Consider the following 26,261-nt stretch of genomic DNA (forward strand, 5'->3'; position numbering starts at 1 on the left):
TCTTTTTCTCGAATTGCATTATCTAATAATCTAATTTTAATAATTAGTAAAAAAAATTCAAGTGCTAACTGAATTGAAACATTATTTCACTAGTGCCACCCAAGATTGTTTCAGGTGCTGCGTTGAGAGTAGAGCCAGGTAGTCAAGTGCCATGTTCAGCCACAGGATCCCCTCCCATATACATAGCATTGCTACGGAACTTTACAGTGGTGATGAACACAACAAACATTACAAGCATTAAATTACACCAGGAAGGTAACTACACCTGTGTGGCCACCAACAAGTATGGAACTGATGTAAAGCACTTCGTAATAAAAGGAGGTGAGAAAATAAGATATTTTGAAATTAACCTCATGCAGACGGTTGCAAAGGAGGGGAGGGAGGTACCAATCATGCATCACGCTGAATTTTTCTATCAAATCACGCGTCACGGGCAATTTTTTCACCAACCACGCATCACGTGAAAAGAAGTAACTGCGTCGCCAATTTTATCTTCTCGACCCTAAAAACGTCGTTAAAAATATAACTCTGCCGAGTCACCCGCAGAAATGCATCGGAAAATATTCCAAACATTTTACCCCGAAAATTCCAATTATCGGCCAAAATAGAAGTAGTGACTGTACGGCAGACTGGGAGATTTGGTCTGCACTCGGTAGACTCTTGGGTAATCGATTAGGCTCGGACAAGCGTGAAAAAGAAAAAAAAAATGGCGAGCAAAGTGAGCCCAGCAGGGTGGGATTTTACCTCTCCAGACCTCTCCAGAACTTTCTCAGGTACCTCTGCCCGCATGTTATTTCCTTCCCCTATAAGACAATCGGAAGCCTGTTTACAAGTTGAGTTGGCAGAGATGTTGTATACGAATTCAGAAGACATCTACTGCACCTTTGCTATTCTTTGATAAACTAAACGCTCTAAGAGCGTTTACTCGGGTTTCGTACCACTGTATCAAATCGTACTTTACGAAAACGCGTATTGGACACAATAAAAACAAATTCAAGAATCAGGATATTTTAGCACAAGAGTTCCGCTTAGATATTTACTATTCAAGTTGCTTCGTTGAGTATCCTCCTCATCCTATCGGAAGTTGTGAGTTTAAACCACTTTGGTTCAAGAATCAAGCACAGCTGTCTACGCATTAATGGAGAACTTGTTTGCAAAGAATTTTCCAGGTCTTTTTACAACTTATGGCGATTACAATGTACATGCTAGCAGAAATTGTACGAAGTTCGTTTACTGGTCGTTTGCGATCCGAGTGAATTTTGCATCTTTGCCATGTTGCGATCTTAAACCCTTTTCAAGAGTCTCATCTCCTTTGGAGGGCGAATAGATAAGCAAGCTCCTTCGCGAAAACAACAGTCCTAGGACAAGGCGCAAATTGCATTGCACTTAATTTGCATAAACTTTCAAGTTATGTTTTTTGCGGATAACTTCCGAGAATTTGCGACCCTTGACACAGTTTGTGAAGAAATATTCAAGTTACATATTTTTATTGAGTCAAGGCAGGAGTACTTTGAAAAAGGAACTCATTTATAAGGGAAGATGCGGCATTCTGTTTTGCTATTTATTTTGGTTTCATACTCGTCTAGTCCATGTCACGCAACATGTTTTTTTTTATGCCGAGAACGGCGCCTATCTATAAACCTAGCGCACAAAAGACTGTAATGAAAAAGACTGTAATCGCGGTCGTGCATGCGGCCAGAAATCACTGAATCACTGAGTCACTTGTCTGGATTAATTTGGCCACTCACGTAGCGTTTATTTCAAACTATTCAAATGCTATGGTGTCAAATTAATCAATTAAACTTTGCTATATTTGATTCAGTGAATAAAGTTGGGGCGAAAAACAGCCAGCCCGGTAACAGGTAAGAAGAGCAGAGGAGGAGCTCAGGGGATGGTGGAGGGCCGACGAAATTAAAGAAAGTAAAGTACGCTTCTAAGGCTAAACAGCTATCACGATCGGCGCTGGCAGAAAAAGGAGAGAGGTTTAGCAGAGCACGCGAATTTAAAGCTTGCTCTGCGTGTGGTGTCTAGCCCATTATCGGCTATCTACCTCTGCAGCTTGTACCGTAAGATAAGATAAGGCCCCGCCCTAGCACAAAACCCATTATCGCGCAAGTCAAAAATGGGCCATATTTAGTAGTCAGACACAGTTTTCTTAAAGAATTGGCGATTGCTAAGACTGCTGAATATATTTGAACTACTAGTGAAATAACTGGCTAAACTATCGTCAATGCAGATTTTCCTTAGGACTTGGCAAGAGCATTGGTTCGTCAATAATCCCGCACAATGAATGAGTTGCCAGTAATCGGATACCCGTGTTTGCGCAAAGAACTCTGGGATCGTCAGGGGGCAAACATTGCAAGTCGCTAGAAGGAAATGTATGGCGAAAAGTTGTTTCGACGCCCAAAAACATGGTTTTGGCGAGAGATCAACGCTTTTTCGCCGTTGTTTTATCGCAAATGGGTTTTGGCAATGTTGATATATGGAAAATGTAAGTTTTTGTTAGAATAACCGTGAAATAAGTGATAAAATTTACCGATAGACTCCCTTTTGCTTGCGTGAGGTTTATTCTGAAATATATTGAAGAGAATATTAAAAATTTCAATACACGTCTGATCTCGAAAGGCTACCCGGAGCAAATGGTAGAAAAGACCCTCCGAGAAGTTAAATATAAAGACAGAAAAGAAGCTCTAAAACAGAAATCGAAAATTGCAGAAGGAACTACTACCCTTGGTGTCCGGCAATTTCACTCAACCGTCAATACCAAACTTTGGAAAGCATAATCACGCACAAATGGCACTTTTAAATACAAATACTCGGAGATATATACAAGGAACCACCCTTGATCTGTTATAAAAAAGGAAAATCACTGAAATACGTGCTTGTAAAAGCAAAACAAAGGTTTTGAGCAACACAATAGCCATACAGCATGAGTCGCGCGGACTCATTTGTCATTAAATCAACCCCAGGCAGTACAATGATCGCCACCGGGCTTATTTCCAGTATTATTTGTATGACAGAGCTTTCAAAAAAGCCAAAAGTAGCCTGTACACAACTTAAAAGGCTTTACTGGGTTATTTCCCCTCCATTTATACCTAATTAATTTTGTAATATTATCAGACCATTACGCGATGTAAATTTCACACCTCACGCAAGCAACGGAGTTTATCGGTAGATTTTGTCACATATTTAACGGTTATTCAAACAAAAACTTACATATTCCACATATCGATATTGCCCAAATCCATTCGCAATAAAAACGACTGCGGAAAAGGGTTGGTCTCTCTCAAAAATCGTTTTCTTGTACCTCGAAACAACTTTTCGCCATACATTTCCTTCTAGCGACTTGCAATGTCTGTCCCCTGACGATCCCAGAGTTCTTTGCGCAAACACAGGTATCCGATTACTGGCAACTCATCCATTCCCCGCACAATCGAAGGTTTAATTTTCCCGCACAATTTGCCTCCAAAATCACACGTTATTTTTTTTTCCCTACACCCTACTAGAAAAGCCAACTAAACTTGGAGGTAAGATATTTAATTCAAGTTACCGAAAGTCTTATCTTTACAACTTTAGGGATCGACACATTTTGCGCGGTGCAAGAAACAAGTCGCATGTTTTAAATGAGCTACGAGTCCAAAAACGTTTTCGTATTTAGCTCGTTTTATTGCAATATGATTTGTTTTACTGCAGTGTTCTAAATAATAACAGCAGTAGCCACATGCCGTCATTGACTGCCTGTTTTTTTGTCAGTGTTTTCGTAGTTTGAACTCATACCACGATCAGCTCAGTTGTTATCCAACGAGAACGTTTCGAGCGTGAACTTTGCTTACCTGGCTGGCCTTGAAGCAATATAATTCGTGGACCGACCCTTTCAGAAAATGATCGACATCTTTGTATGTGAGATGAACGTATAAGGCGCGATTCTTGTTAAAACGTTCTTCGCAAAACACCGCATTCTGTCACGAAGAGCGAGCAATGTCGCGTTTCTCATCCCCAGTTTCCACGGTCTACGCATAGAACGCCTGGGACAATGACCCCCCTTTTGGCAACAAATACGCCTGCATTTTAAGATTCGGGCTTTCCTACGGAAGCGCGAGTAACAGGCATTTATATTTGTGTCAAAGCTTCACCCCTGCAAGTCCTCTTGTAGAACAGGGATTTCAAACTGTAAAAAGAAAGTAGCAGGAGGAAATTATAAAGTAGCCGGAGCACTATCTCGTCACGTTAACGGTGGCCTTGTGTGGTAGGGTGCTGAAGAGGAGCACCTCACTTTTGCACAACTGAATGGGGTGTTCCCCTAGAAAATTTGGAAAATCAGATTAGTAGTATGGTGGGAGTCAAACAAATACCGTTTCGCAGAGGGAGCTTTATTTCACCTTATCGCAGCCCCCACCGTCAAGTCCAGCCCTCACATGCTCGGACCGGTTGAACCTGGGGGCTGTGAAACGGTGAAATTCAGCTCCCTCTTTGAAACAGTATTTGTTTGACTCCCGCTATACTACTCACAACAAAGGAGAGCCACCGATTAGAAACAAGCGAGCCCGCTGTTATACCACCCGAGCCGCGATGTCTCGAGCGCCAAACAAGTGCGCGTGGCTGATGCGGGGCCGGAAAGAAAGCTGCGGGAAGCGTTGTTACGGGGTGTATTGCGGGCAGCACAACTACCAGCTGAAGGAAGGAATGAAAACGCCAGAGCCGTGTAGAGGTTGCGGAGTCGGCCTTCTGTGCGACTACCGTCTCTGCAGCCCCTGCGGCGGGAACGCGCTTAAACAGCGGCTTATTCGCAAGCGCAAAAAAGCAAAGGAAATTTTTGAACGTGTTCTGCTCGAGCTGAAAGAAACACATCAGTTAGAGAAATGAAACCTTGGGTTATAACACAAGGAACTATGGCTTCCAACAACCGAAGGTACGAAGAAAGACTGGAAGAAGAACTCGCAAAAATAGATCCAGCGACATTGCAGTATTTGGATCAACTTCTTGCAGAAAACGCGCCAGCGGTAAGAAAGGTTGTCCAGAACGTGCTGGATGAACCAATTTCTCAAGAAACGCAGGCGCATCTGCAAAAGCCACTTCTTCCGAAGCCTTACCAGCCAAGAGCCCCTCCGCCCCTCCGCGCCAAAGAAAGTCGAGAAAAGCGCAAGAGCTTCTGAGGGAGTACGACCCCTTTCCTGCACGGAAAATCCGAACAGTGACAGACTACCAGAAGTAGATTCTGGATCTGTTCGATGACGCAGAGAAAGAAGGGGAAGAGAGTACAGGCCGGCGTTTCATTCGATGGCGCTTCATCAAAGGTCTGGGGAGAAACCTAACACCAGACTTTATGTCGAGGCTTCGTGAAAGAGTAAGCACGTCGTTCTATCTGAGGCACGTTTTCGCGTACCAGTTGCGCAACATTGAGGATGGAACTGTGATCGTGTACTACTCGAACCCAAAGGGCTCACAGTGGTTCAACAAACTGGAAGACGCGGGAGAATGGCTTAGCCGCCAGGAAGAACTGCGTCTCGACCTTGAAAGAGTTGAAAGGCCCAACAGGAAGTGGGTTTTTGAAAACTTTTTCAACGTCGACCTGAAGGTTGTGCTTGACAGGCAGCCCTTGGTGGGAACAGGGTCTTTGCCTGACTGGCTGCGCAACCTTCGCCATAGCCGGGCGATGGTGGCGTTGGACGTGTATAACGACAACCTGTGCCTATGGCGGTGCATCGCTGTGCACCGAGGGGCGCGCACAGACCGCTGCACAAAAGAAGCCCGAAGTCTCGCCCAGAGTTTCTACAAACTAAAGACCATTCCAGAAAACTTCTCAAAAACGTCTCTCGACGAGTTGGAGAAGGTCGAAGCCCATCTGAATGACGGCTCGCACGTCTCATCTTGGCTTGGAATTCGTGCCTACGAACCTGAGCGTCTTGAAGACGGCGAAGTGGTTTGGCACCTCAGAATAAACCCGAACCCCAAACCCAAAAACATTTTGACGATAGGTGTCTACGAAGGCTACGCTTTCTTGATAAAAGACATCGCGAAGCTGGCGAAAACCTATGCATGCACCCATTGTGGACAGAGATTCACAAAAACCTGCAATCTGGAACGCCACCGTCAAACCTGCAGCGCGGGCAAAACGGTAATCTTTTGCCCGGGGACAAAAGTGGAAGCCCCGCAGACAGCATTCGAGAAAGTGATGTACCCAAACACCTCATATTCGAAACAAGCGCTGTTGTGGCTGAAGCGAGAAGCGAAGCGCCGGGGCATCCACATCCACCACGCAATGTGCGGGCACGGGGGCGAGAGATGGCTTCCTCGAGAAGGTGGGAAAATGAGGTCTTCTCCTGTCGACGAGTACCACCACGAAACGAGGACGGTATTCCAATACCACGGCTGCCCCTTCCACGGATGCCCAAAATGTTATCCTAACCGACGGGAGGTAATAACAAACGGTAAAACAGCCGAACAACTGTACCAAGCCACCGTGAACCGTACCGCATTTCTGCGAAAGAACGGCTGCAAAGTAATAGAGGCCTGGGCTTGCAAAGTTGGGTTTCTTAAATGGGAACTCCCGAGGAAGCAAACGAAAACTTACCCGCATGCGATCTTGTACGATTTCGAGGCGTATGGCGACAAAAATTATCGGAAAGAGCCGACAGGCGCGTTAACAATAGAAAACGCGCACGTACCGATCTCCGTGAGCTTCGGGGACACTCGTGAAAGAGAGCCTACCCACATCTGCGAAAGAAACCCCGCGGAGCTGGTCCGCAAGTTCCTGATAGAGCTGGCGAGACGGGAGAAAAACATCCAGGACCGGGTGATAGCGGAGTTTGTGCCAGAAGACATGCACCTGCTGACAAAAGACCAGAAGTAAAAAAATTATGAATGGTGCAACCAGGTTCCTGTCGTGGGGTTCAACTCAGGATCGTACGACCTGAATCTGATCAAAAACCACTTCGTCACCACTCTCGCCGAAGTATCAAAAAAAGTCAAAGTGGCCAAGAAGGGGAACAAAATCATGTTCTTGCTCACCTTGGGGGCCCGTTTCCTTGATATCATCAACTATCTGAGCCCGGTGACGAGCTACGGCAAATGGGTGAGAGCCTACGGATGCAAGGCAGTGAAATCCTGGTTCCCCTACGAATGGTTTGACACCCCCGAAAAGCTTGATTACCAGGGGCTCCCAAAATACGAGGACTGGTATTCGAAGCTAAAGGGCGAATACGTTCTCACGCGGGATGAATGGGAGGGATGCCAGCGATTGTTCAAGGAAAAGGGGATGCGGACCTTCGCAGACTGGCTGCGTTACTACAACAATCTTGATGTGGCTCTCGGCCTCGAGGCGCTGGAAAAGATGAAAAGCTTCTACACCGAGAGAGGAATCGACATTCTGAAAGACGCGGTGAGCCTGCCAGGGGTGAGTTTGCATTATTTGCTCCGAGGGGCAATCGAGCGCGGCGCAGACCTTTACAGCCCAAGCAAAGAGACTTACGAAATGCTCAAAGGGGCGGTTGTTGGCGGACCGAGCCTGGTTTTCAGAAACGGCACGAGGCCGGTGTGACACGGATAAGGTCGCATCAGTTCGAAGAACCGCGTCTTTGCAAAAATATTCTCGGTTTCGACGCCAGTGCTCTCTATCTCTCGACCATGCTCAGAGAAATGCCTTGCGGGAAGGAGAAGGTCGTGCACTACGACGATGACCTCCAAGCGGAGGCGGCCGAAGTTCTGATTCGCCGGTTGAAAGCCGGGTCGTTGGGTTTCGCCGAAGTTCGCATAGAGATCCCAGAGCGTTTGCGGCCAATGTTCGAGGAGATGTGCCCTTTCTTTTACAACAAAAGGGTTCCTGCCGAAGCTGTGCCGAAACATATGGAAGACTACTTGGCAAGAACAGGCAGACAGCGTGGAGACGGGAGAAAGCTTGTGGGGGCGCTGTCCGCAGAACAGCTGCTGGTGTACGCCCCTCTGCTGTTGTGGTACGTGAACCACGGGGCGGTTGTCACGAAAGTTTCCAGAACAATCGACTACGAGCCGGGCAAGATCTTTACCTGGTTCGTGGAGCAGGTGACGGAGGCGCGCCGGACAGGAGACGCGGACAGAAGCAAGGCGCTGCTCGCCGAAGCGTTCAAACTGCTCGGAAACAGCGCGTACGGGAAGTTGATTGAAGCGCTGGAGCGGCAAACGAACGTGATATACACGAAAGACGAGAAGGTTGTCGACAGAGCGCTGCGGAGCGCGTATTTCGAAGACCTCGACGAGATCGGGCAGGCCTACGAGCTGGAAAGCCGTAAGCCTCGGATTACGATCAGACGGCCGTTCCAGATCGGAATCGCTGTCTATCAGCTGGCGAAGCTGCGGATGCTGGAATTCTACTACAACTTTCTCGACAAGTACATTGACAGAAGAGATTTCGAGCTCATCCAGATGGACACGGACAGCAACTACATGGCAATCTCGGGCGAGCGGCTCGAAGACATTGTCCGGCCGGAGTTGAAAGCGGAATTTGAGGCTGCCTTGGGACAAGTGGAGCGGCCGGACCCCAGGCCTCTTCAAACTTGAGTTCGAGGGCAGCCGGATGATCGCGCTCAGCTCGAAGTGCTATTTCGCCGATGATGGAGAGGGGGACGAAAAAAAGAAGTTTAGCACGAAGGGGATGTCGAAAACGCAGAACAAGCCGACATGGCAGCGGTTCGAGGAAGCGTTGGAAGGCGGCAAAGATATGGCGAACAACAGAAGTTTCAGGATGCGGGACGGGCAGATGGTCACTTACGAGCAGCAGAAGCTGGGGCTGAGCGCTTATTACGACAAGCGGTGGGTGCTGCCCGACGGGATTAACACCGAACCGATCGAGTTTCACATTTAGTTCACGTCAGCCGGAGGAAGAGTAGTGTTTGGAGGGACAACGAGCAGCTCTTCACGCACGAAGCCGCGCTTTGGCCCGTCGCGCAGATAGTAGAGAACGGGCTGATCCGGTTTGATGAAAGACCTTTCAATGCCGTAAACTTTCAAAGACCAGATTGGATCCGTGGCTCTCTTTACACCGGCTTCAAGCTCGCCGGACTGGTAGAGATAACGAACTTGGATAAGAGGGGGGAGTATTTTTTCGCGTTTTCCGACAGGCCTCGAGTAAGGTGTCGAAGGCCTTGCATAAACAGATTTTTCTTTGATGGCAACGGCGGGTTTCTTGCCGATAAGGCTTGTGACCTCGTTGTTCAAAGCTGAAACAACTTCTGGAAGTCTTTTCACCCAGGCAGTGGACCGCTTGCCCTCAGGGAGTAGCATCTCCACGGCGTACTGGTGGCCGAACAAGCGCTCCGCAAGGGTGCGGTTGAAACGTTCAACAATGGCCTGGTCACGGTGAATGTCAACGCGCCCGCGCCGGATAAAGATTTTGTGCTTGTCCATCTTTTTTGTGACAGCGCCCATGAACTCGCGCCCGGGGTCAACCTGCAGCATTTCAAGCCATTTGAGAGGCGAACGCTTGTAAATCTTCTGAAAGGCCAGGGCGACCTCATCAGAATTTTTCGAAGTCAGGGGTTCGGCCTCTTTGTAGCGGCTGGCCACGTCGACAACGGTCAACGCGTATTTGAAAACTTTGCGGCCGCGAGGGAGCTTGTCGTGCGCAGAAAAAGAAGGTCCGCCTGATGGATATTGTTGGATGTGGGAACGTCGAATTTCGGCCGAGGAATTCGCTTCGGCGCGGGGAGGAATATCTGCCAGAGCGCTTGCCTGATCAGCCACTTTTTTGCGGTTTCTTCAGGTACCTTGACGGCCTCGGCTAATTTTTTGATCGCGACGATTCCTTTCCAGTAACACCCGGGGCCGCAGTATATCTTCATGAGTTTGGCGTTCATATAAATAAGGCGTAAAAAGGTTTAAAGTCACCACACCGAGAGCCGAAAGTCTCAGCAATCTGCAGCTGTGTTTTCTTTCAACTTTTCCGCGGCTTGTTTAAAGAAGCTTATCATTTCATCCGCGTAAGTGTCATCCTTTAAATTTTCGAAGAACTCAATTTCTTTGCCTTTGACAATCTTATCAAAGTTTTCCGAAATGTACTCCATTGATTTTGGAGCGCATTTAATAAAAAGTTGATTAAACTCAGGTAATTCCAATAATTTATGCATACCCCACCAAGTTTCTTTGAAATTTTCGAAATTTTCGTAACCCAAAAGTTCATTTGCTTTTGGGTTTACTTTCAATAAGGAAGCGTAACAAGCCTTCTGCAAAGAGTCCATGGTATACAATGATCTTTTTTTTCTTCAACACGAAAAATATTCTGCCCAGAGAGCGCCGAAAATTTAAAGGAACCGGAAGGCCGCGTAGCCCAGCGCTAGTGCCCCGGCGCCCACGAACGCGAGTTCACCTTTTTTCTGCTGCCCGCTTGGCTGATAGAAATCTGAGAACTTGGGCTCTTTGGGGGGTACCATTCGTTCGTCAGGATGCGCCTGGTTGTAGAGTTTGAAGGCGTAGTCCGTGTTGGTAAAGTTCTGCTTGGCCTGCTCCTTTGTTTGCGCGTTAGTCGCGATCCAGTCGAGAGGTTGTGTTCGGTCTCGCGTGTATTTGGCGTAAGCCGCTTGGTACGCCTCGAGAGCTTTGTCGTGGCGCTTCTTTTCTTCAAGCGCGGCTTTGCCACCCTCGCCAAGCGCCCTCGCCAGATAATTGCCGCCGATGAAAGCCGTGGCGTTCAACACGGCCCCGCCAATCACGATGCTCGTCATTGTATATATTGCGAAATCTATTTTTAATTGTTCTCGTATGGCGGTGGCGGGGGTTCGTAGGGAGGAGGCGCAGGGCATTTTTCAGATAATGGGAACTCCTCAGTGTCAAGATCCTCAAAACGGAGTCTTGACCCTCACTATCAAGATCTTCAAAAACGGAGTCTTGATCCTCAGAGTCGAAGTCTTCGCGGGTGACAATCTTAACCGCCCAAACAAAATCCATTGCATCAACAGTATAAGACATAATATTGTATAGAAAATATGACAAAGCAACAGTTTGAGGGCTTTGACGGAGAAATAAGAACTCGGCATCGCGCTATAATATATTTTTTTTCTAAACGCTGTTTGGAAGAATTTTCTGGTCCTCGAGGTACTTTTTGAGCACAATGCTTCCAGCCATGACGGCGTGGAACTTCACGTAATTCATAAAGCTGCTGCTGGGATCGGAAGTGAAATTCTCTTTCACAACCTTTTTTGCGGCCCAGCCGATGCCCGCGGCTAATCCCGTGAGAGTTGAGGCGTCAATGACGTTCTTGACAAGCTTGTTGTCGGACATGGTGCGTTCGATATAAGAAAAGAACGAAAGTTTAAAACAAAATTAATCTGTCTTTCCCGCTTGCTCTTTTATTTCAATTTTGCTGCCTTTCTGGGAATTCCAGGCAAAAACTTTGTTTTGGTGATTCCGCACACAGCACACTTCACTTTTAGCAGTCGCCGGTTGCTTTTTGTAGCAACAATTTTCGCTGTTCCTCGGACGTTCGGCGTCACTCGCCCGTCTTTCACGCAGTAGACTTCCATCTGAGTATATTTTCAAAGCTTTTCTCCAAACTGTGTTAATTTAATCTGTCTTCCCCGCGTCCTTTTCTGCGCACTTGTCACACAACACCTCCTCTTCTTTTACTTCTTCTCTTCTTATTATTTCTGATAATATTCTTCTTACTTCTTCTTGTATTTTTCTTTGTCTTTTTCTTTCTTCTGCGCCCTTATCGGCAAACATTTCGTTGGAAAGCTGCACCACCTTTCCGACAGCTTTTGCGGTAAATTGGAGCCAAAATATCCCAATTCCGCCAATTGCGGCTGCATGGATGAGAGTATCCGCAATGGTTTGGTCCGACATCGTGGATATACATTGCACGCAAATGTTCAAAGCATTTTTTAAAATCCTTTTGGCCGTGTCGCGCGAGCAGGTTCTGGCTCAACACGCGCGGGCTCCGGCGTTTTGAATTTGTCGAATGCGGGTTTGGCCATTGCCTTGAGCTCTTCCCGTTTGTAATAAATCCCGAGCAGTGAAACGTCTATGCCGCCAATAGCAATCCATTGGTTGGCGCTGAGACCGCTGCTCTTTGGGCTTTCGCCTTCTGTAGTCGGGGCGGGCTCAGGGGGCTCTTTGGCGGCATTCGCCTTATTTTCCCCGAGAGCCCTATAAGCCTCGGCATCTTTCTTATGTTGTTCCCGTGCCTGCCGCGTTTTTTCAGATGTCGCTTTGCCAGCGGCCACACGCTTCGGATTTTTTACGCGCTGCGTGGTTGGAGTTAGAGTTGTCGCTTGCTGTGTGATATCAGCGGCAGGTGCTGCCTGGGTCTCGACCTGAGGCGCCGTGACGGCAGGCGCGCTCTCGGATTGTTCGGTTGACATTCTGAAGCGAACCGTATTCTAAGCAAATGAGAAAAGTTTAATTGTTAACAATTTGACAGCAAGCCCTCAGCAGTTGTTAACGAATGCTGGCCAGTTATTCTGCAGTTGCAGAACACAGCGTTGGCCGCAGCAAGAAACCGGCCGCACTTCAAAGCAAGGTTGCCGGCCAGATTGGAGAGCTCTTTGTTCAAGATATAGTCGTTTCTGAGTTCTTTTTGGTAAGCGTCGATGTCTTTGATTTTGACGGTCATTCCGAATACTTTGGTTGCAAGAAAAATGAAGCTGTCGATCAGGCTTTCCGTTGTCTTTGAGCCCACGTACGTCTCGTAGTGTTTGGTGTATTTCTCGACCTCTTTGTCGCTCAGGCGCTTCACCTGCTCGTGGGTTAGCTGCACTCCGATTGCCTCTTTGGCTTCGCCTGTGGACACGAGCACGGCTAGCTGCTCGCGAAGAGCAGGAATGTCAGGTCCGGGGGCGGTTGGAACAAGGCCACCTGTGGGACTACTCGACGGCTCGGGCTTGGTTTGAAGAAGGTTCATAACTTCTGCTAACGCGACCTCTTTACCCATTGTGCAAGGCTATATACAGCTTTCATTTTTTATTCAAAACAACTTTACCCCGTACGGGTGGCGAAGCGAGAACACTAGATAAGAGAACTTTCGCTCTTTCAGCTTTGAAACCAGACCTTTGTACTCATCCGGGGAGAGTTCGCCGGCGTAATCATCGAAGATGGCTTTCGTTGTCCTGATCGAGGGGGTGTAAAAGAGGACGATCGCCGCCACGTTCTCCCGGAAGGAAGATGTTATGCCGGTCAACTTCTGGGTCAGCGCCCAAACGCTGATGCCCATATGTCGGGCAGAAAAGGCGAGATTCACCAGCTCGCCTGTACGCCCTTTCACATCTTTGGAGGCCGCGCAGTCGTCGAGGATTATGAGCGTGTTGGTGCCCTCGGAAAGCCATCTCACGAGCTTCAACCACTTTTCCACGTAGTGCTGTTCGCAAACTATCACATCCATTCTTGGATCGTTTTCGCCAAGCCGGTGGTAGGTCTTGTTGTGCGTGAAAGTCGGGCAGATGAGCACGATGTAGTCGAACTTTCCGCGGAAAGGGCCGTAGAGCTGGTCCACCACGAACCTCCATTTGCCTGAATTGGTCGGCCCCACGATGAGAGCGTTGAAGGGTATCTTGCTTGGGTCCATATTAATCCTGTACAGATTCCTGCTGTCTGTCCATAATGTTGAACTGTTGGTCGGCGATGACGAATACGTGGCAGTTCAAGTCGCCTGAGAATGCTTTCCTCTCGATTTCCAGCTGGACGTCGTCTGCACTGTTCACAATGCGCCTGCCCCTTCCGTGCATTTCTTGGTCCGCCATGGTGCGCATATCAATCAGAAGCCCGAAATTATCTCCAGTGTAAAACTTCGTCGCATCCACGTGCTCGGTTTTATTTTTTTCCTTCACGAAGAAGCGTTGGGCCTCTTCCCACATGTCCTTGCCTTCGATGCCGTTGTTGTAAATCATGTTGGGCGAGCCGTTGATCGTGACGCTGACTTTCGGCAGATCCGGGAAGACGTATTTTTCTGAATCTCTGGCGCCATTAGCATACGGCTCTATGAACAGCAGCAGGATGGCTTTTAGGGACCTTTTTTGGGCGTCGATTTTGATGTTCTTCCTCGTGTCGGGGTTTTTTTCGAAGATCACCACTTTGGAACGCATCACGTGGTCATAAGCGAACTCTTTTCCGCTGGAGTAAACGCTGTACGCCTCGTCCGCCAGAGTCTTGCTGCGGATCATTTCGTGCTCGAGCTGGATGTTCGTCAGCTTGTATTTCAGCTGGGTTGTATCAGTGCCAATGACCACATGTTCAGCTCCAGCAAGGGTTACTTCGAATACGAGGTCGTTGTAAAGGGTCTGGGGATAGAAAACGCCGTGATCAGTTAGGATCTGATGGTCAAGCCTGATCCGGTACTTGCTCCCGTACACCTCATTCAGCTTTTTGTCAGCGTCGACGCCCAAGTCTTTCTTGTCTCCCGCGTTTGAGCGGATCTTACATAGATCCTCGCTCTGAATCCCTTCGAGAATCCTGTTGTCTCGTTCTTCCTGCGAAAGGAAAAGGTCATCAAAGATTTTGTAGATGCCGTAGCCAACCGTGTCTTGCAGGGTAGTGCCTCCGAACTTCGCGTTCAGCCTGTCAACGAGCGCACGCGTGACGTTCTGGAGAAGGAAGTTGTTGGCGTGCCCTCCAGAAAGGTCGATGTTAAAGATAAGCGCTAGCGAGCCCGGCACCAGAACCTCGTTCACGTTCAGCTTGGGCACTGCAACATACAGCGTATCGCCGGGGTTGGCTTCAGTGCGGGAAAAGGTGATCCGCTTGACCGCGCGTTCGGCCTTCATGGCACGTAATGTTTTTTTGTTGTACGTTGCGCGAAGGTTCTCTGGAACTGACATTGTATAATACGCCGGCGATAATTTTCTAATTTAAAAAATAACAGGCTTAAATATATTGCCATGGCGGAAGGTGAAGGAACAAGCTTTGAAAACCCTGCTTATGACCCATACGGTTTGGGTGACGATGGTGAAGGTAGAGATGCCAACGAAACGACTCCTTTCTTCCCAGAAAATTCGTCTACGCCACATGGTAAAGAAGAAGAAATTCCAATGCAGACAATGCAGCACGAAAAAAGCGGGTTGCCTGCAACTTGTTATGCTGAAACCTCTTTCACCGGGGCTCAGACCCTGAGTGAACAAGCGTGGGTTGCTACAAAAGATATCTACCCGGACATGAGCTCAAGCGAGCTTGAGGTTTCATACAGCTCGAAGGGGAAGCTCCAAGTCAAAATGTTTGGAGCTGGCAAAAAAACGTATGACCTGTTTACCAAAAACAGGAGAACGGGAAAAGATCAGATCAATCCAAACCTTTCAAAAGAAATAAAATATGCTATCGGGCCTTCCAAATACGAGAAGGTTCAACAAACTGTATACGAAAAACGAAAAGAGCTCAAAGAGAAGCACTACGAGGCTTCGCAGAAAGAAAAAAATAAAAAGGAAATGGATGAAATAAGAGAAGCCATGAAAAAGAAACAACAACAGATCGAAGCTCTTGAAAATGAAGAAGGTTCACAAGAGGAAATTGACAAACTGAAAAGAGAATTGGGAAGTCTTGAAACACAACATCAAAAGGTAAGAAGCGCTTATGAGGGAAGTGTTCAAGCGGCAGAAGATAGATCAATGTTGGAGGAAGATATTCAGGTGCTGGATGATTCGCAAGCGGTAGATGTTGCAGAAAAAGAAAAAGAAGAAGCGAGCGAAGCTCTCAAATCGATAAAGAAACGAAAAGAAGCACTTGAGCAGAGAAGGAAGTTTGAATTGGGAAAGTTGTTGGATAATGAAGAAACAGATTTTACCCCCAAACGGTAACAAGAAGCCGCAAAAAAGATTTCAGCTATTGATCAAGAAACAAAAAGACTGAACGAAGAAGAAAAAGAGTTGCAGACAATACTTGGTGCGAGAAATGAATACACGGAAAAAGAAATGAAACTTCTACAAATTGACAAAGAAGAACTGGAAAAGGCACAGAAAAAAGACCTTGAGATTATGAACGATAAAGACGCGGCGCCTTACGAAAAAGATGCGGCAGAAGAAAGAGTGGACTTGCGCGACAAAGAGATCCGTCGAGTTGATGCCCGGCTCGAAGTAATCGGGAGAGAAGCCGATGGGGAGAAGTCTCTTTGGTAAAGAGTGAAAGACATCTTCAAAAAATATGGGGTGACGCTAACTGCAATATTTATTGCTTCCGGGACCACAATCGGAGCTGTCATCGGTGTCCTCACCAGAGGTTTGAAAGCCACCGGTAAGGCTTTGGGAAATGGGCTAAAAGAGCTCGGCAAAAAACTCGCTTCCATATTGCCCGGGCTGATTGGCTCGATTGTGAGCTTTCTATTCAAAGCTGCGGGCCAAGTCGTCGGGTTTCTGGCCGAGCACACCTGGCTGCTTATTCTTGCCGTGGTGGCTTTTTTGTTAGAACAATTTCTTAAGAAGCAGCGTTAACTTATGGCCAAGCCATGAACAGCAACGCCGATAATCCAACTACACCGACAATTACCGCTGTTTTGTTAATTTCGTGTTGTGACGTTTTATCTGGAGCCTCGGGCTCAATTTTTTGCGCCTGTGCTTGTTGAGTTTCGGACGAAGCTGGTTTCCTTGATTCGGCTGTTGCAGCTTTGTGTATCGGGTTGGACGGGTGGCTGTTGGGTGGGTTAATTTTTGACGGGCCGCCTGCCATTAGTTTGAGCCCAACTTTTTTTGTGTCTGGATTTACCTCGTTGTTCACTCCCAGTTTCATCCCAGAGACCGCCTGTTTGAGCTTGTTGTTGTAACCAATCGTGCTTGCGGTGTTGATAATCATTTGTGCGGGCATGAGCCAGGCCATGGGGGCTACAGCGAGATTGAGCCTCACCTTCGCTTGATCCATCGCGAGCTGGTACCTTTGCACACTCGCGGCCAGGTCGGGCTGTGTGATCGTGCTTTCCATCAGCACCAGGAACTCGCTTTGGGTTTCTCTCCCTCGACCACCCGAGCCGAGAATGCTGCTGCGGACGTTGACTTGTGCGCCCAGGATGCAGTAAACGAAAGCCTCAATTGACTGGTTGATTCGCGCTAAGCCCGCCTGCGGCAAACCGGATGCTGTGTTTGGCGCGAACCAGTCCGATTGGGTATGAGAAGCGGCCCCCGGCTCGATGTAATAGATCAGGTTTCCTTGAATAGCTTTCCCGCCTTCATCGCTGAATTTGTTCCATCCCGGGTATAGGTAGTCAGTTTTCGACGCGCCGCTCGCGTAGACGTAAACGCTCCCCAGACCGTGGTTTGCCCCGTGCGTGTAGCGGAAATCACTCGAGGGGTCTATGCCGAACTCGCTGCATAACCTTTTGTATGAAGCAACGTCATAATGATTATTGAATTGGTTGAAAGGCGGGTCTCCACGCAAAGCGCTCATGCTCTGAATTCCTCCTAGCTGGAACAAAATGCGCCTGACCGTGAAATACACGTGGAATTTGTAGAAAGCTCTTATCTGCAGGGGGAGATTCATCCCGCTGTCAAAGATTTCGCGAGAAACTCCGCACCCCTGTGTCGCGCAGAAAACCGCGAAGTTGAGCTGCTGCAGCCAATATTTCATGTCTGGCCCTCCTAACCAGTGTTTTGATTCGGCTGCAGAAGTGTGCCTGAGTTTGGTTTCTTGAAATATTTCTCTGAATTTTGTCGTGAAATATTGGTCAGGCGTGACGTAGATTTGGATTGCATCGTTAAATATTTCTTCAAGCTTGGCGCTTTGCCGTCGAAAGGTACCGCAGGGATGGGCAAAGAAATTTTGGAGTCAAGCGGCGACAATTGGTAAGGAAAACCCCCGCTGTCTCCCAAACCGAACGCTTGTTTCATTTCCTCGCTCCAATATTTTCTGTCTGAGCCGAAGACGCTTTGAAACGAGCCTTTGCTTTCTTTGAAAAACACCTCGGCGGTTACATTTTTTTTACGGTCGATCATTGCTTGTGAAATGAACCTGCTTTTGTCCACTTTTGGAAAGCGGTTTAAAAAGTTTGTCCACGCCTTTTTCTTCGCGGCATCTTCTTTTTTCAAAAACTTGGGATCATCGAACCCGGGGTCTTGACCGATATCGTCCCACTAATTCGGCATTGTATTTGAACACAATTTTATTTGTTGAAGATAAAATGGTTGTTCTCACTACTGTCACGCAACAGAACGGGCAGACAATATATTTTGAAAAACCGATACCGAAAGTCCATTTCATGAAACTCATATCTTGCAGTTTGTACAACAGCTGGGACACTTTGAAAAAAGAAGGTTCGGCCTCCTTGGGAGATAAAAACAAAGACAAAGCTTTGTCAGTTAGTAAATTACCCCCAGGGCATTATAATTTAGAAAGAATGGCAAAAGAAATAGACGGTCTGTTCGATAAATATCATTATAGACAGTTGGAAACAGAAATAAACCAACCCGTTGGCCAGCTTGTAATCAAAAATTTTGGGGCAAAACCGATTGAACTTGATCGCGATTTAGCCAATTTGCTTGGTATTGGGCGAAAGTTGAATCTTATAACATTCGTAAAACGGTTTAGATATCCGATGACATATTTCATTCATTGTAATTTGATCGACACAGAACGGAATCTGTTCAATGGCAAAAGGTCAGATGTATTAGCCCTGTTTGATGTGAAAGGGAAGCCTTATGAAAAGGTGAGCTACCAGGGTTCTCCGCAACAGGTTTTGCGAGACTGCTCTACAGACGAGTTCATAAATAGCATCACTATTAGCGTCAAAGATGAAAACGGCGAACTCTTTGATTTCAAGAGCTTCCCTCTTCTTTTTGAATTAGAGTTAAATTAAATTTCTATATATACGCAATGTCTTCGGCGAATCTGTTGCCACCAAGCGCGCCGCCCGCCGACCCTCTTTATCCAGTGGTGGCGGAGCCTTCTGAAAATTTCCGCTTGCAGAAGTTCAACGAGATCTCCAACACTTTGGCCGGTGAGGTTCACCACTATCGTCTCGTTGCAAAAAAATACAAACGCGCGAGAAAGTTCGTTAATTGGGGCGCCGCCGGCTCCAGCGTTCTCTCGGCAGCGTTTTCCAGCGCAAGTTTTGGCTCCGCTCTGTCTGTGGTTGGCCTGCCGGCAGCCGTTCCTCTTGGCGGCGCTGGTGGATGCTTCGCTCTTGTTTCGTCGGGGCTGATAATCGCCAGCAAAAAACTCGATTCGAAAATAAAGAAACATCAAGAGATTACCACGTTCGCCATTGCCAAGCGGGATACCGTCAACAGACTGCTCTCAAACGCTTTGAACAACAACGAGGTGTCTTCCCACGAGTTCGACACTATCCTTTCAGAGTTTCAGCAGTACGACTTTCTGAAAGATCAGGTCCGAGCAAGGATACTTCGCAAACCATCAACGAGAAAGCTTCCTGATGTTGATGTTCAGAAACTGGAGAAAGACATCCGCGGCAGAGTTGAAGCGGAAATGATAAAAAAAAATCACGAACCCTCCCGCTTCGAACTAAGTTTTAGAAACAGACGGTTTCATTTGCATGTAATAAGAACATGATTGTCTGCTTCCACTTGGTTGCGTTTGTCGCCCACGAGTATTTCACTCCTGAGTGGTAAAAAGAGGCTCGTGATATAATGCACGAGGTCGTCGCTGCTATGCTTGAGGCGGATGCTGAAGTTTTTCGCTAACGCTCCGCGCCATGAAGGAACCACTCATGCCAGTCGTAACCATCCCAGGAGCATACTTTCAAGAAATTCTTGTACTCAGGGGTGGCTTCTACGAGAGGTATTATCGGCGGGCTTAGCGTTGCTTTATGAACAGTTCCCTCCTTTTCGAAACAGGGGAAACAACACTCCTCGAAATAACAGTCCGGATATTCGAAACAAATAACCATCGACACAATCTGCTCCCTGTATTGACAGAAAGGCAGTTTTAAAATAGTCTCGTGTACCTTGTCCCACCCCATTTCCTTTTTTTTCCTTTATTTTTATCGCAATGTACTCCTTGAGAATCATCTCACGAAGCTCTGGAGGGAGATTTTGGATGGCCTCGGAAACTTCGCAGCTTTCTTCGTACCTTCGGTTGTTGGAAGCCATAGTTCCTTGTGTTATAACCCAAGGTTTCATTTCTCTAACTGATGTGTTTCTTTCAGCTCGAGCAGAACACGTTCAAAAATTCCCTTTGCTTTTACGCGCTTGCGAATAAGCCGCTGTTTAAGCGCGTTCCCGCCGCAGGGGCTGCAGAGACGGTAGTCGCACAGAAGGCCGACTCCGCAACCTCTACACGGCTCTGGCGTTTTCATTCCTTCCTTCAGCTGGTAGTTGTGCTGCCCGCAATACACCCCGTAACAACGCTTCCCGCAGCTTTCTTTCCGGCCCCGCATCAGCCACGCGCACTTGTTTGGCGCTCGAGACATCGCGGCTCGGGTGGTATAACAGCGGGCTCGCTTGTTTCTAATCGGTGGCTCTCCTTTGTTGTGAGTAGTATAGCAGGAGTCAAACAAATACTGTTTCAAAGAGGAAGCTGAATTTCACCGTTTCGCAGCCCCCAGGTTCAACCGGTCCGAGCATGTGAGGGCCGGACTTGACGGTGGGGGCTGCGATAAGGTGAAATAAAACTCCCTCTGCGAAACGGTATTTGTTTGACTCCCGCTATACTACTAGGTTGCTTTGAAGTTTATTCCGGTGCATTTTTTGAACCCATAACTGATTTTGTGGAAGGTCACTGTACACCTATTGAAAAGGGTTAGTGTGAAAAAACTTTGTAAAAGTAGTTGCTTTCAAAGTTTTAGCATCTGACGTACTGGGTATGCGAGACCCTTCCACGTCTGGTACATCTAACAAAAGCAATGAGTAGATGTGTCAATATTTTACTGGTTATTCTTTGCACCCTAATAGCAGCGAAGTTTACAAAATGAATACATTTTCCTTGAATTCACTTTTAGAGAAAACAATAAACACAATTCATTTTCCTTCAGTTCCGGCACAAGATCATTTTTGCTTTCGCAATGAAAGAAAACTGCAAGTGAATCAAGGGAATTAACGTTAGTAAGATATCGTTAGATATCGACATCCGTTGATATCTTTCCTTTTACACACATGAAGTATCAAAATAGAGTCAGCGATCTCGTTTCGTTTCTACATCAATTCGGTGCAGTTCGTAGTTTCGTTTGTCTGATTTTCTGAACAATCGTATTATTGAAGGATTTTATTGTTAAGACTTCTTTCAAGCTTTCGTTGAAAATACATTTGCTGCAGTTAAGACCATAATGAGTGACATTTCACGCCCGAGGAAGACTGCTTTCATATTCACCACGCAAACGTGGCTACTGGCACGGATACAGTGGTCAATTCAGCCTATGCAGCTTGTTTTATCGCCGCTTTCGGAACTGGAACAACACGTAATATTTGTTAACTCTAATTCCTAAAATTATTGTTACCTGTTTGTCTTTGTGACTTCTCCGCTGTGGAAATAAAAGACAACATCGTTTGCTACCTCTGGTTCATCTTGGAAACCGTGCACGTGAGAAATCTACCGCCGTGCCGATGCATGCACGTTTAAATGACAGTTCGGGCATACGGTAGACTTCCTGCCAAAAAAATGCATTTGCTTCAATGTTCGAAAGGTACATATAATAGCCGCGCTGTTTATTCTTTATTTGTTTATTAATTTTTCATCTGTTAGTCTTTATTTATGTCCTCATAAAGATCAGATCGCGATTAGATTGGTGAAATTTGGAATACGAAAAAAACCTGGCGCAAATGCTTAAATTGCTTAAATTTGAGAACACTGCTATAGGAGCAGACAGTGAATGTCTGTGAATGCCATTACGTGGCTTTTGAATTCATTTAGGTCTTTATGACGACCTTCATTAAGTGCACGTAGTACACAAATGTTTTCCCTGTGTAGTGGTTCATTGCTTGCAGAACCGTCTTTTCGGGTGGCATAAAATGACTCCAAACACTAACGTCTCTTATCGCTTCAGCCGTTTGGGACGACTTTCTTTCAGAAAACATAAAATGGTGTCACGTCTTCTACAGTTTATCGATCTTTATTAAGACTCTATTTATCTTAAATGAACGGTATCCTTCTAGGTCGAAGAACATTCACCTATAAAGGAAATCTAAATGGCAAATCACGCGTCACGTACTTGTAAAATGGCAAATCACGCATCAGGTTATGATGTCCTGTCCTGCGTCACGCGGCTAATTTCGTCTCAAACATGCGTCACCCCGCTAATTTTTGGGACATCAAACGTCACGCAAAAACCATTTGTCAGACTCCATGCATACTGAATTGTGACTAGTATTTGACACAAACTTATGGTAAGTAATAATAGACAAAGGGAGGGGATACGTATCCCTTCCCGCGAGGAGAGGAAAATCGTCCAGCATGCATTTGTTTCACGTTCACAATCTTTGTGATATGTTCTCATGAAAATGATACCAAATGTTGTTAATTCATCTGAAGTTTCCCTGAAAGCAACTTGCAATGGCATCTAATGGCATGGCATTGCATGTGATGGCATCAAAAAGTGATGTTTTTTTCCAGGTCATGGAAAAAAAACAAAAAAACAAAAAAACAAAAAAACAAGAACAATTGATTTTTAAAAAATACATACCCTGTCGACCATATAAATGATCTGCGAATGAGAAACTTTGCCACTGAAACAAGTCACTTCATAAATAAATTGTATCGCGCGGCGCATTCGACGGCGAACCCTTTACATACTGGTCAGCGGATTGGCAAAAGTCCAACAGGAATCGAATGATCGAGTGAACCTCACATCCATACCTATATCCCGGATTAATAACTAACTCGTTATTCGAGTTAAAATGAGGTGAAAAAATCTGTGGTTTGGTGCCTTGAAGTGGCTTGATAGGCATTTGAAGGTTTTTGAGACTGACAAAAAAAGTTAGAGAAATAAATAAATATTAACAAATAAGTATCAAAGTAAAGTATCTTAATTAACCACTCCCCAATGCGGCTTTTCAGGGTCAATGGAAAGAAACAATTGCAGGGAATAAAACTGTTCAGTCGATATCAACTCTGTCTTTTTATTATTTTGATTTCTACATGCAGGGTGTGGTCCAGTGATTGGAAATACACTCAGAAGTCCCGGATATCCCAGAAATTACTTAAATAACACAGATTGTATTTCTTCGGTTCCTATTCCACAAGGCATGGTGATTAATGTGATTATTAACGAACTTTACCTGGAGGATAGTATATCTTGCGAGTAAGTACTGAGTTTTAGTGTGTAAACAAGTTGTGAATGTAGGGAGAGGTCCAGTGACCTGCATTACTTTCTCCACAGAATGTAAAGCCTGAATGGGCGAAAGTCTCCTCTTTTTTTCAAGGAAAGTCATATTTGTATTAATCTGATTATTTGATTGCAAGTTGTAGGAGGAAACTTTTCAGCTGTGAGGATGTGCTCAGTTCCTTCAACAACTTCGAGTTCTTAAAGTGGCGTTAGGCTGAATATCCTTCGTTTTATCACCAAGTAACAATTGAATGCTTTCCGATTTGAGTACCTTTTTAGTAACAAGGACGAAAAATTCTGAAACTAAATTATAGCTGCAAGTTAAGGGGCAATAATCAACCACATCTTTGTTTTTGTATACATGCGAGGGTTTGGCTATTATATTTTATTCGCAGCATGTCGAAACGAAGGAAATCACTATGAAACTACTGAAGATAATTAAACATAGTTTCAGGAACACAACTTACAGTAAAGCAATAAGATTTTTCATCACCATGCAAAATCAGTAATTTCGATGGCATCGAAAATGGCAAAGGCTGACTAGGGTGCTTTGATTTGTATAAATATTTCACTTTTATCGTCATCATTATTTGTTCAATGATCAAGTCTTGACAGAAACCGTGCGGAAAGATAGTCATCTGGATTCTTAACAATGGCACGCACTAGAGGACACGTTAGACGCGTTGGTCCCATTGCAGCGACATTTTCCTAGTGTGAAATCTTTGCTAGCACGGAAAAGAAAGCGGGAATGGCACAGTGGTGAGAGCGCTTGCCTCTCATTAATGTGGCTGGCGTTCGATTCCGACCAGGTGCCATATGGAGGTCGAGTTTGTTGCTGGTCCTCCCCTTGCTCTGAGGATTTTTATTAGGGCTCTCCGGCTTTTCTTTCTCCGCGAAAATCAACATTCTAAATTCCAATTTGACCAGAATAGAGGACCCGTATGAAAACCATCTAAGGCTGACGTGGCTTCCTCTCTTGATATCGTAATTTATTTTTAAATTATGTATCTATTTATGTTGCGGAGACAACGCAAAATGTTGCATGAAGTTCAGCTGGTTCGAATTCGTCGGTCACGAAGAAGGGAAATAATGACCCCAGTTTTGATTGTCGAATCGCGAGCACTGCTCTTGCAATCTGTCCCTGCTATAACAAAGAAATGAAGCGATATCCTATTGGTGTGCACCATCTTGCTTACTGTCCCTGCAACATGGGTTCTATGCGTACACGCGAAGGGGCTTGTCCCCGCTTCACGACCCCACAACATGTCTTTAGTGTGTTCTGGCTGACCTTTACGCTTTTCGAGCTCTTCGATCTCAGGTTCTAATAAACAATAAGATCACGAGCTCGACATTCGGCCATCGTGTCATAGTTGACGAGGGAGCAACTATAGCGCGATAGAAATCGAGAGCGAAAAATCTAATTGTTTTAGTAAAAATCTACTAGGCGTTCAAAGCTTTTTCTAAATCCTCTTCAGAGGCACTTCGAAAACGCCAAGAAGGGGCCGTCATTTTGTGTACAAGGGCACACTGCTACGCTACTCACTATCTATCACAGAATAGATAGTGAGAGGGTAGCCAATAGAATTGAACTTAGTAGATTTATCGTAATGAATAACAAAATACTAAGCCAAACCACTTGCAGTATTTGCATAAGAACACTAGTATAAATTTACTCAGTATAGATAGTGCGACCCAACTTTAATGAGAATAAAGTGAGAAACTTCAATGGCAGTCGGTTACACTTACCGCACTCTTTAACTTAGCTTAACACATTGCCAAGTACGGAGTTACGTGACTTTTCAGTACGCACTCTGCTCATAAGGAAATTGGTTGAATGAATTAATATGAGTGGCTACACTCTCACAACATTACGAAGTTCAAAATTATGGTTAAAAAACTGACATGCGTGTGCGTAATGCACTTTCGAGTGATCTCCAAGTTCGTATCTCGAGTCTTCGCGCCTTTCTGTGCAAGCGATTGACTCTCGAGAGTTCTGTTGCAGGATCGATTTTGATTGGTTTTAAGAAAACCTTTGAAGGCGACCAGAAGTAAAACAACAGGGACCTGATTGAGGCACATTATTTTCATCTAGGCATTCGCAATTCAGCTAGAAGCGGGATATTTTCGGTTTTCTAATAAGTACTTTCAGGGTCACTCGGTTCTCGAGTGCTGGTTAAGGGGAACGAAGAATCTGTGTTCCAGGTTGAAATGACTCTGTTACAGAACGTCACTTGTTTATCTTTCATTTCTTTGTAGCCAAGATTATTTACAGATTACCAATGAGAAGAATCGGGTTTTTGGCAAGTACTGTGGTCACATGTCTGGAAAGAGAGTTCTGGTATCTGGAAAATACGTCTTGATAAAATTCCACTCAGACAACAATATTCAAAACAGAGGATTTTTGATGGAGTTCTCAACTGTTGTGCCAACCTGTAAGAAATGATAATTAATTGATATGGAGTTTGATGCTTTTATGATTGAGATAATAACTTTAAAACGTATTAAGGAACAGACGAGATATATTTATTGAACAATTGTAAAACCAGAACTGATAAGAGGGAGTAGACGTGTATCTGTAAGAATGACTGCTGGGGACGATAGAAGTACGTTGATATCGAGAATCAATCAATACAATGAACAACGATCGCACGATATCTATAGACAGAAATTTGAAATTTTGCAACACACTCTACCAAGCTTTGAATTTTCGAATTTTGCATCGAGATAGCCTCCTTTAAGACAGGTGAAATATTTAATTGCCCAAAGGAAAAGGTTTTTTTTCTCGAGCACGTAAGGAACAATTACCAAAAACTTTGTCTCCCTCCGCAAACTCGAAAGGTCTTCCATTCCTTGGTAAGTGAAAGTACCATGTTCAAGCTTCACGAGGTAGCCTGCATAGGTGGTCGTATTCTTGCGTGAGTTATCCTAAGCCAACGAGTTAAATTTAACTTGACTCCTCGCAAATTTCCTCGTGGCTTCGCCACTCGCGTTCACTCTCGGTTTCGCCGCCAAAACAAAAGCTCTCGCGCGCAAAATCCCGCAGCTACGCAGGCTAACCATCGAGAGCTAAACAGTTTTGGAGCAAGTCACGTGATACGTTCTAGTCCAATAATAGGAA

The 26,261-nt window shown here is 45.8% G+C and overlaps 3 protein-coding genes across 3 annotated transcripts in view; 1 reads left to right on the plus strand and 2 right to left on the minus strand.

Moving 5' to 3' along the window:
• Positions 1-26,261, minus strand: part of LOC145479996 (uncharacterized) — a 239,927-nt gene that overhangs the window by 197,048 nt on the left and 16,618 nt on the right. The gene's annotated exons all lie outside the window — the stretch shown is intronic.
• Positions 1-26,261, plus strand: part of LOC145495531 (cubilin-like) — a gene marked incomplete at its 3' end in the record, with an annotated part of 52,034 nt that overhangs the window by 91 nt on the left and 25,682 nt on the right. Inside the window, exons 2-4 of the mRNA XM_081475203.1 lie at positions 94-321; positions 22,963-23,119; positions 25,400-25,575. Of these exons, the coding sequence (XP_081331329.1) occupies positions 94-321; positions 22,963-23,119; positions 25,400-25,575 (561 nt within the window). The remainder of the gene's footprint in view (positions 1-93; positions 322-22,962; positions 23,120-25,399; positions 25,576-26,261) is intronic.
• LOC145480134 (uncharacterized) lies at positions 13,527-14,777 on the minus strand. The gene has a single exon (XM_081458593.1). The coding sequence runs from the start codon at positions 14,772-14,774 to the stop codon at positions 13,527-13,529; it is 1,248 nt and encodes a 415-aa protein (XP_081314719.1). The 5' UTR covers positions 14,775-14,777.

This window comes from Orbicella franksi, chromosome 1 (assembly GCF_964199315.1).
Source record: "Orbicella franksi chromosome 1, jaOrbFran1.1, whole genome shotgun sequence".
Taxonomy (NCBI): Eukaryota; Metazoa; Cnidaria; class Anthozoa; order Scleractinia; family Merulinidae; genus Orbicella; species Orbicella franksi.